Raw genomic sequence first — 11,085 nt, 5'->3', positions numbered from 1 at the left:
AGGAGTCGCTTTGTCCGTCGCAGCCATGGCAGGGCGGAGGCTGGGTTCACCGGTGCATTGTGGGACATCATGCAGAGACACATTCACACCAAAGGAACAATTGTTTGTGGGCTTTGGAAGGGAAGACGTGCGTGCAGATAGAACCTCGCTCACAAAGGACCGTGCCAGGATTCAAACCAGAAACCTTCTCACTGTGCTGTTGCTTCAGACATTGAAGTTCCACTTCCATCAGGACATGTAAAGAAGCTACAGGGGGCTTCTCACCCCTCTGCCTCCACCCCTTTTGACAGCTCAGCCGCAGACGATCTGCAGTTTCAGTCAGGAAAAGTCACTCGCTTTGACACAGACGCTTTTATTGGAACGGATCATCTCCGTCAGAAAAAGACAGACGACTGCAGCGAACACAGTAAATGTAACATCAAAACACACTTTCACAACCTCTACACAGATGCACGGCGTGAAGCGGCTGGAGGCGCGGTGAAGATCCCTTTGCGGTCACGCACAGAAGAGCCAATGTTCAAGTTTGTCGTTGGGGCGAGAGCGGGCGGCCGCCTTCACCGCCACACGCCCTCCACTGCTGCAGCCGCTCGCTGCAGTTCACTCAGGAGACGTAAGGCGGAGCTCTCTACTTGTTAGTGACAGCAGGTCTGAGAGGAGGAGGAGGGCGCCCCTCTCTGGTACAGCTGAGGGGGGGGGGGTGGTTAGTCACTTCTGTGGGGTGTTTCAGGAATAAATGGTTGAGCAGCTACCCTCTTCTCCAGCTTGACAGCAGCTTTAGACGCTGCTGAGGGCTTCCACGCCAGGCAGGACTTTCCCTGAAACACAGACCAGGACAAAAGTCAGAGGTGTTGGACGCTTGGCGTGCTGCCTTGCTGCGGGTGCATACGCTCACCCTCCAGCAGCTCCAGACTGGCTCCGCCTCCTGTGCTGACGTGGCTGACTTTGTCTTCTGTGTTCCATTTGGCGCAGCATGTGGCGGTGTCGCCCCCACCTGGTCAGAACGTGCATGACAGACGAGTCAAAGGATGGGCGGCATTGCATGGCATGTAGCCGCTACTCGCCCTCGTTGCCCCCTTTTTACCCGCCAAATGTACTTTTTATTTCCTTTTCTTTCCTGGACATCTTGGTGCTTCAAGCTAGATTCATCAGTGAAAAAATAAATAAATGTTTTCATTTGCTGCAACAGCACCAAGGAGGCAGCGATGCTAGACCTTCAACTAAAGTCTGGAGACTCCATGAGGTTCACTGACAGACGTCAAATAATCCATTTGATTGGTTTAAATAAATTAATAAAAATTAAAAACATGAATTTAGTTTGATGATTCAAAATCAACAGCATGTGTCGTCTGCTGCTGAGAAAACCAGCCTCTTCGTCCTCTCACTCACCGATGATGGTGATGCAGCCCGCCTGGGTCACCTCCACCACTTTGTCCATCAGGTTCTTGGTTCCCTTTGCAAAGTTTTCCCACTCAAAGACACCGACCGGACCGTTCCACACGATCTGCTTGGCCCTGCCCACCGCCTCGGCGTAGGCTTTGGAGCTCTCCGGTCCACAGTCCAGACCCTGCAGAGAAAAAGCCCTCTCCGGTTTTCTCTCAGAACAAAAAAGGAGAGACGCCAAAGCATCTGCTCTCCAGTCGGGTTCTCACCATCCAGCCGGCGGGGATGCCTGCGGCGACGGTTGCGGTGCCGGTGGCGGCTTTCTCGTCAAACTTATCGGCCGTGATGAAGTCGACGGGCAGCGTAATCTTCACGCCGTTCTTCTCCGCTTTGGCCATCAGGTCTTTGACGATGGCGGCGCCCTCCTCGTCGAACAGAGACGTACCGATCTGACGGGACAGCGAACGCATCGTTTGTGTCAAAACTTCATCTTAGTAACCCTCCGAAAAGAAAAAAAGAGAGTGGACTTGAGCGTTCAGAAATCCTTTGTTTAAGCAGGAGTTAGGAACGTGAACCTGACTGAAAAAACGGAAACAAAACCATTTCACAATTCTGTTCAAACATGAAACACAAAACCCCTGCAGCTGATAAAACCCAGAAACGGAGGAAATCTGGTTTCTGACTCCGTTTAGACCCATGAAGTCAAACAGAAGAAATCACGAAGTAACACGCAGCTCTATCATAACACGAACTCTGTAGAAGTTCAGCTTAAACCCACAAAACACTGACGTCTGTTTCAGTCTGTGCTGCTGTTCTTTAGACGTTTATCTCTTTTGAGCAGAATTCCTGCAAACCAACAGGACTAAGGGTTTGGAGAAACTCCACGTTTCTCACCTCCATGTTGTTGAGGACTTTGAGGAAGGTGAAGGCCATGCCGCCGCCGATGATCATCTCATTGACCTTATCCAGCATGTTGTTGATCAGCTGGATCTTATCTTTCACCTTTGCTCTGAAACCAGAAAAAACCATAAAAACTAAACAAAATCACAGGTTTCATGACAAAAAAACAACATTAGCTTAGAGGGGATTTTATTTCAAACATTTCACTTTATATTAACGACAAAAGATGATCAAAATAGTTAAAGTTCCTCTCTAAATATGTGATCCTGATGTTCTAAACCAACAAATCCTCTAAACTCAAAATTCAATCTTCTGTCAAGTATGGAGGTCAGAGAAAAGCAGTGCAGAGAGGACAGCTGCATTTAGAGACAGATGGGGGCGCTCTTCCACGCAGACAACACTTTACAGATACGTCATGCATGTTCATCATCATATGTGCCCTATAAACTGAGAATCCACCCGTGAGCCTGACGGTGCATCTGTGTAAAGAAACCATAGACTGTAAAAACAACGGACGAGTCGCCAAATCCCTCACCACCGCTTCCCAACACGGGCAGCGCCATGATGAAACCAGTTGACAGTGATTGGTCCGAGTCGCTCAGAGTCATCGTATCCATGGCAACTACTGTTGCCTCTTTCCACGCCTTTACCTCTTTAACGCTGAGATTCCATTCACTACGAATCTACGCAAATTGGATTTTTGATGATAAATTCACCTGATGGAAACATGTCGATTTAGGAAAAACTCACATTTAAGAAAATAAAGGGCGCTTGGAGAACGTGAGGTTTTTTTTTTTTAGGTGTATCGAAATGGACATAATTCATAAAGAAACGAAAACACTTTTTTCAAATTAAATGAGTCACATGACCAACAACCGGTTTAGCTCGTGCTGGTTTGCGGCGCCCTCCGTCTGTGAAACCAGGGTTCGAATCCGGGCTGCTCCCTGTTCCCTTCTCTACCTCTGTGCCGGTCCCGAGCCCGGCTGCCTTGAGAAGGTTGCGTCAGGAAGGGCATCCGGCGTAAAACATTGCCAAGTTTACCATGCGACTTGTTCGCTGTGGCGACCCCTGATGGGAGAAGCCGAAAGAGGAAGAAGACATGACCAACAACTCTGCACAGGTAAAAAGTTTGTATCTTTTTTCTTAACCCGCTGGGGAGACGCAGCCCGACTCTGCTACTGCTAGGCGAAGGAGCCCATTTGCTCGCCATGCCAGCACCCGGGCGACTTGCTGGCTGCAGACAGAGCACCGCTTCTGGATGGAAAGGCAGCCAGCTTGACTCTCCTAAATCGAATGATATTTTTTCTTATTTACGTCAAGACAATCATAAAAATATCCTCTAGTTTGATTCTTGTTTTTATTTTTTCCCCTCTTGAACCAACAGGGGTCACAGAGACACAGAAATAGCAGCGGAAAGGTGTTTTGGCAGCGGGAGACTGAATGATCTTATGAACCCGATGCTTTTGTAGTACTTTTGAAAATAAATCATCCTCCGTTCCGTGTCTTCCATACATTGTAATGGGATAAACATGGATCTGCTGTAAATCAAAGTATTGTTCACATCCGTGTTTTTGAATGACTTCTCGCCTGAGTGGGTTTGTGTTTATTCACATACTCATGATTTAACGGAAACAGTGTAATTGCAAATTGTGTTTTGTCGTTTCTATAATTTCAATAAAGTTTTGCCCATTTGTGTCATGGAAACGCAGACTGCATTCATCTTTCCCTTTCTACAGTCAATAACGCAGCTGGAGAGAATTCAAACATTTGAATCTGTGAACGGTAATTTTGCATTTTTAAATCTTTTTTCTTATTTTTACAGTTTATTATTTTTACAGTTTACACCTCCGTTGAGCCCGAGAGACAAGAAACATCTCTGCAGTTTTTTTTAACTGTTTTAAAAGAATTGCAAAATAAGAAGGAGCGGGAAAACTCACTCATGCTGTCTGTACTTTCACAGACGGCATGAGTGACGTCTGCTGCCATTGGCTACCCAATATCTGTCAATCAAACGCCTCAGACGTCCGGCGTCAGTCCCACATGCTTTTACTGAGGCATCAGATTTGTCAGTTAAGAACTTAAAACAGTAAATATATATTTAAAAACAATTAGGATATAGTAATAACTCCATAGATGTCTATGGGACTTTGGCTTCTTGAAACCACTAGGTACTTCCTATTTGGGAACATGAGAAGGGAGGGGTTGAGCTGTCCATTGTTTTTACAGTCCATGAGAGAAACCAACAAATCGATGTTCACATGTTCAGACACACTAGATGACTTCCACAGCTGAAGTCATGCTGTTGCACGGGGTCACGCCTCTGACCAAAGCGGCACTCACCCCCCCAGGATGGCCAGGAAGGGCCTCTGAGGTTTCTCCAGCGCCATGGCGAAGTAGTCCAGCTCCTTCTTCATGAGGAAGCCTGCAGCCTTCTGGGGCAGGTTCACTCCCACCATGGAGCTGCAGGGAAGAAGGCCGTTCAGCGATCAGACGCTCCAGGAATCTCAGAAATCTAGTCTCAGAGGACGACGGTCGATGTCACGAGTTTGTTTGGAGTGTTTTAACCTCCGATGTCTTTTGCACTAAAGCTACAAGTTAAGCTGCTCATCAACAGGAAATACTCCATCATTAGCTGTAAGAAGAACTCAGTCAGAAGGCAACACCCCCCCCCCCCCCCCCTGAGGATGCTGGGAAAACACTTCCTGTCTACATCCAACACAGCAGTGTTTGTGTTGGATGCAGCAAATGAAGACATCAACATGTTGACCGAACGGCTTGTTTGAGCTGGCCTTCAGTCAGGAAGGTCAGACGTGTGACCTCAGACCCTGAACCACCTTCAGAGATTTCTGAACAAAAACTGGACTTCCGAGAAGAACTTGCCTGTGAGGGAATTAATGCCTAGAGCCTCGGCTTCATTAAAATATCCTCCTGAATCCCAGTAATGCAGATTTGTCCTCTGCAGAGGACATGTCCCTAACGCTGCATACTACTGAATGAACGCCTTCAGGTTTCTACAGAGGACATTTGGGGCTTTTCAATGATACCAAATGTGGGTGGGGCTCTGGGAATTCTAGTTTTTGGTGAATTTAAAACATTTATTTCCTCTAGTAGTCAGGGGGAAAAAAACTGCCTTTAAAACATTTACTGCTTTTTTTCCTCTTTACGCTGTAATGTAAGTAAAGTGAATGTAACACGTCTCACCTGTGGGCTCTGTGCGCCGTGCCAAAGGCGTCGTTGATGTAAACGTCTCCTAGTTTGGACAGAGACGCCCGGAAAACATCGATCTGCTCCTGTGTGGCCTTGGTCTGAAAGGACACGGGTCAAAGTGTCAGCAGGTGAAACCGTCTGCAGGTGAAAGGCCCTTTCAGTTGTGTTTTCTGTAAAGTTTCTGCCTTTGTGTCCTCACACGCTGCTGTGTTTTCACCGCAGCATCGTTCAGACTGGACGGGCTCCGGCTCACGGAGCATGACTCAGCAGTTTAGCATGCTAAGAGAGGACATTGACTGCAGAGAAACTGAAGGGAGAGCAGCGCGGCGAGCCTCTCTGTCGTCATGCAGCACGGACTGTGGATCTGGTTTCAGCTGCACTTTAAAGGCGGAGGTCGCCATGAACCAGAGGTCGGGAGAGTTCACGCCTCCACAAATGTCACACATTCATTAAATGAAGTGGGCGATACGCTGAAGAAACCAGCCGGCATGCAGGCGGACACGGCCTCTCAGGACGAGAAAAGCCCGTTGACCTTCAGAGCAAATGTCAGCAGGTCACGGCGGAGCGGCTGCTCTGCAGCACCAACCACCTTCTGAGGAGTCTGCGCTACATGTTGGTTAAAGAAATTTAACTAAACTTTTAGCAGCAAAGACATGGCGTCCTGAACTTCACGTGGAAGCTCAGCTCACAGCACAGATGTCGGCTTTGAACTGCAAAAGCGTCTCCCGTAAGTGTGAAAGGAAAAGCGTCTCGGCTCAGCCACCTTGTTTCCAGCAGCGTCTTTGCCTTTTCCCTCCTCTTCAACGTGGAAGCGCAGGTTTTCCAGCAGGATGACGGATCCGGCAGCAGGGTTGGCGCAGGCAGCCTCCACGTCTGGACCGACACAGTCCTTCAGGAAGGCGACGTCTCTGCAGCGCCGAAAGAACACGTTATAACCTTCAACGGGTCCCGCTCAAAACGACGCCGACATGAAAGGAAACGAACTCGCCTTCCCAGCAGGCTCTTCAGCTCAGCTGCTACCGGCTCCAGGGAGTATTTCTCTGGCATGGCGTTTCCATCGGGACGGCCCAGGTGGCTCATCAGCACCACACTCTTGGCGCCGTGGTCCAGACAGTGTTGGATGCTGGGAACTGCCGCCTTGATCCTGATAAATGACAACTTCTCTTAACATCTAAAGTCATGAAACGGCTTCAATTCCGGCTGGAGGAGGTTTACCTCTGGTTGTTTGTTATCTGTCTGCCCTTCATGGGAACGTTGAAGTCAACTCTGGAAGAACAAAGAAAGCACAAGGCCTGATGGAACACGCAAAGCATCATGGGAGGATTGCAATTCAATGATCTCATTCAGCCTCATGTTTGGTCTGAAACTTGTGACGAAAGTGTAAACTGCAGAGTTTGACTGAACATTTACACTTTTTTTACACAGATTTTTTTTGCCTTCCTCTAACTTTCTTTCAAAAAAATTTTAAAAACTAAAAATTACAGAATTTACTGAACAAAAACTGATTTATTTTAGCTTCTCCTTTGGAAGTTGGTCTGAACACAAAGTGCAACAAGCTATAAAAATGTTTGCAAAAGCAGCTCTTCTGGGGAAAAAGCTTCACTTTGCTAGTTTCCATTTTATCGTCCGTGCAGAGCGAGGAACGGGCTGATCTCTCTCCGAACAACGGAAGCCGAAGAGCGCAGAATGCTGGGAAAATAAAATCCAATTTTCCCTCAAATAAATCCTCTTAAAAATAAATAAATAAATCACAAAATTCAAATGTATCGCTAAAATCGGTTTCTCGGACAGCCCCATCACATCAACAGACAAGTTCATAATTCCATTTCTTTTTTGAGTTTTTCCATCGTTTGACAAATTATTTCAGTTTTTTTTTTTCATTTAAATTGACAAAAGAAATGAGTTCATACAGAAAAAAACAAACGGAAATAACTATTATTGCTTGAAATGGTAGAATAAATGGATTTAAACAAAATCAATTTATGGATTTAATGAATTTATTATTCTAAGTATTTAAATAATAAATAAAACGCAGACATAGTGAAATAAATCAGCATTTTAAAAAAGATCTGAGGGAATTCTAATTTCTCTTTAGGAATAAACTAAGTTTTTCTTTTTTTATTGAAATAAGAACCAAAGACTATCATAAAACCCGGCTGAAGCAGCTCTAAGGTGTCTGTCTGTCAGAACGCTGCTTCCTTTCTCCAACAGTCGGTTACATAACTACCCCGCCCTCCATTGATGGATCCAACCAGACACTCGATCTGAACCCTGCAGCTGCTTCTATTATCACAGCAATCCACAGTCTTATCCTGAAAGCTCCATGTCAGCAGTTCAGCCGCTGCTGTGGATTTTCCACACCAAAAGTTTTACACCTGTTGATAAATCGGAGGAATCTGGGATTAGGAGAACTCGAAAAGGACGACAGTAAACTGATGATAAAAGGCAGAAGGTTACAAAAACCACCTTTAAGCTGATGCTAAAAGCTCTGGAGCTGCCCTGAAATGAGTGGATGAAGCAAACACTTATCAGTAAAAAAAACAACAATAACTTCAATCTTTTTTTTCTTTTGTGCTTCAAATTAACACAAATCCTAAAGAAAATCCTGATATGTGTGTCAATGAATGATGAATGTGGAAACAGCACTGCAAAGAGGAAATCGCTTCTTGCAGTAGAAATCATTCTGTCGTAACTTCCCGCTGTCCCGCACTCGCGGTCCATGAACGTGAAACGCCGGGCAGGCTCGGGCAGGCACTGCGTGAAACATGCCAGAATCAGTGCAGATTATTTCTGCGTCACGTCGGCTGAAGTTCGACCTTTAACACCAGCGTTGCAGGCGGAGGGCGACCCTTGCTCTGTGCTGCCTGCTGTTGCATCACCTCCTGGCCTCCTGACATTTCCAAACAGGGTGACACCTTCAAGCTCTTTCACTCTGTGGAGTGAAGGTTGGTCTGCAGAAGACCTCATGAGAAACCCAGAGAATAAATCTCAATCTGAGCTTCAGCATCAGTAAACTGCTGTAACTCAAACGCAGAATGTTGATTTTGGAAATAAACCTGCATGAGCTGCCTTTAACTTAAAGCAAATAAAAACCAGCTTAAAGAGAAGAAGATTTTTTCCTTCCTGACTTAAGATCTTCTCTTAAAGAAAATAACATCAAGCACTGAATCATAACTTCTGATGAAAGTGGTAAAGATAGGAGTGAAAGGATTTGAGCTGACAATAAAACTAACAATTGTCTGAACAATACGATTACAAAACAATAATAAGAAACACAAATTAGGTTTAACAGAATAAAAATCTAATTTGCAATCATTTGATAGTTTATATCTAAAGCTGCTCTTCAGGAATAACAACTTTACATACTTTTATTTTGACATCAAAACCAAACATTTTAAAGAGAAAACTATAATTCAACAATTGTTTGCTAATTTCAGTGTTCTCCACACAGCTTGATGAGTCACAACCCAATTTAAAATTAAAAGAAATTAAATACAATAAAATAAATGCCAGACAAACACCACAGTATACATTTCAAACATAAACACCCTTAACATTGTAACTTTATGTAAAGCAAAGTTTAAAATTTTGTCAAAAGCTGGAGGAAAAAGTTTTAATTTACTTTAAAATGTTTGTTTGTAATTAAGTTATATATAATTTGAAGAGTGAAATAAGTAATTGATTTAAGCAATGACCTTAAAACTGCAAAGCAAAAACAGCCCTTAACAGTTTTGACTGTTTATTTTGTAAACCACTTTAGTTACTTTATTTTTGTTGCCAAAGTGCTTTATAAATAAAGTTTGAATTGTTGCCAAAGTGCTTTATAAATAAAGTTTGATTTTATATAATACCCTGACTGCATTTAGCACATTTACAGACATATGGACACATGTATTGGTTAATTATTATTGCTATCTAGTGGAGTGTCTTCGTAATAGAAGTGAGTTGAGTGTTTTTGGACAAACGGGTCAGATTCGTGTATTTTAAAGGCCTCAGGCTCAGCTGCGTGTGGGATGCTGGCTCTGTTCATCCATGCAGCATCTCCGCACAGGCACGTATCACCGAAAAACGTGATCGGCAACAACTTCACTTCCTGTCTCCCCTAAATGAATGAACGAAATGACTCTAAAACCGGAAAGCATCTCCCCTGAGTCTCACCGTGAAGCTGCGTGTTCGTTAAAAAGAGTTTAGCCACACTCGGTTAAATTCCGGGGGTGTGTGTAGACTTAGCTAACAGAAAATATTTACAATTCCCTCATTTTTGCCCGGAGCTGTACGCTTACCTCATGACGACCCGCTTCCCGTTGACGTCCACCTTATCCAAGGTGAGTTTGTTAGACAGAGACATTTTGCTTAGTTTCTGAGGTTCTTCCGTTCCTGAATGAGACCACCCCGCCTGATGGACAGCTAGCTACCGAATGACAGCGGTGACCTTAGCTCAGCAGACTGAGAGCGTCAGGGCGGGGCCAAACCCTTCCTCCTCTGATGATTGGCTGATCCGGAACGAAAGCGTGAGATCTGATTGGACAGTGACGCTGCTTATCTTCTTGGCGTAACAACGCTGCCCTGCTATTTTTAGTGTTTTATTCGGTTTTTCTTTCCCAGTTTTAAATATATATATATGCATATTAATTATATTTTTGTTCTTAATAGTTAAGAATGTCAAAAGTTTAAAACAATGGTGACTTGTATTTAGAACGGTTATGTTCTTATATTGTTATATATTTTTAAAATGTATTCTGCGATTTTTCTTTAAAAAAACAACTAAAACTAAATTTTACATAGTTATAAGAATTTCAAAATAAAACTGCTTTTTTTCAGAAACACTACCATTTCCTTAGTAGGCATCATATTTCCTAGCCTTTCAAAAGTATTGATCTATTAAGGCCATTCACTCATTCATTCATCTTCTTCTGTTATGTCCCTTTGAGGTCACAAGGCTGCTGGAGCCTATCCCAGCCACTTGTGGGTGAAGGCAGGGGACACCCTGGACGAGTTGCCTGTCTGTCGCAGAGCCACATATCACACATCCATTCATTCTCACACCTATGGACAATTTAGAGTTGCCAATTGGCCTATGAAGCATGGTTTTTGGAGGAAGGTGGAGACCCTTGAGAGAACCCATGCATGCATGGGGGAGAACATACAAACTCCACAAAGAAAGCTCCCCCCATTAATGTTCTGTTTCGAGTCCCCCAGCCAGGACTTGAACCGGGGGTCTTCTTGCTGAGAGGCAAGAGCGCTAACCACTGTTCCACCCTATGGAGGGCATTTTTAAAACTACAATGATTATAGAGATGCAGCAAACCTCACACGTCCCCATCCACTGTTGTCAACCAAGCAGGAAAAGGAAATAGGGAAGGGAGAAGGGACTTCAACCACACAATAATAAATGCCCACTTCTCTGTGAATTTAATTGATGTTGTGAGGCAGCAGTGCTTCAGAGTCTAATTGTTAGGCATCTTGGGATCAAACTACATGCTTTAAAATTGACGCTAAACTGTTCTTTCAAAACAAAACTGGCCCTGGAACCGTCAACTTTTCACAAACATTGTTGAACAAAAATTAGAGTGTCTTTTGTACAAACAAAAAACTAAA

At 44.4% G+C, this 11,085-nt stretch overlaps 1 protein-coding gene and 1 long non-coding RNA gene across 2 annotated transcripts; both read right to left on the bottom strand.

The window, feature by feature from the left end:
• Positions 1-335: 335 nt before the first annotated feature.
• pgk1 (phosphoglycerate kinase 1) lies at positions 336-9,941 on the bottom strand. The gene is made up of 11 exons (XM_004076770.4): positions 9,771-9,941; positions 6,703-6,753; positions 6,476-6,631; positions 6,251-6,395; positions 5,482-5,585; positions 4,621-4,740; positions 2,275-2,389; positions 1,650-1,829; positions 1,387-1,564; positions 893-991; positions 336-815 (listed from the first exon to the last, which is right to left on the bottom strand). The coding sequence occupies exons 1-11, from the start codon at positions 9,833-9,835 to the stop codon at positions 775-777; spliced, it is 1,254 nt and encodes a 417-aa protein (XP_004076818.1). The 5' UTR covers positions 9,836-9,941; the 3' UTR covers positions 336-774.
• On the bottom strand, positions 6,956-9,764 carry LOC110016418. The gene is made up of 2 exons (XR_002291729.1): positions 7,954-9,764; positions 6,956-7,862 (listed from the first exon to the last, which is right to left on the bottom strand). It is a non-coding gene; the product is annotated as an uncharacterized LOC110016418 (long non-coding RNA).
• Positions 9,942-11,085: the final 1,144 nt, after the last annotated feature.

This window comes from Oryzias latipes, chromosome 14 (assembly GCF_002234675.1).
Source record: "Oryzias latipes chromosome 14, ASM223467v1".
In the NCBI taxonomy this organism is placed as follows: domain Eukaryota; kingdom Metazoa; phylum Chordata; class Actinopteri; order Beloniformes; family Adrianichthyidae; genus Oryzias; species Oryzias latipes.
Note: the sequence above shows the minus strand (reverse complement) of the source record. Positions and strands in the feature narration are given on the sequence as shown.

Bases quoted from the DNA above. Each gene is read 5' to 3' on its own strand.
- pgk1 (XM_004076770.4), bottom strand. From the start codon at position 9,835: ATGTCTCTGTCTAACAAACTCACCTTGGATAAGGTGGACGTCAACGGG. The intron at 4,741-5,481 runs GTGAGACGTGTT...TCTTCCCTGCAG, and splicing joins ACGGCGCACAGAGCCCACAG to CTCCATGGTGGGAGTGAACC. The intron at 816-892 runs GTGAGCGTATGC...TCTGTGTTTCAG, and splicing joins CAGTCTGGAGCTGCTGGAGG to GGAAAGTCCTGCCTGGCGTG.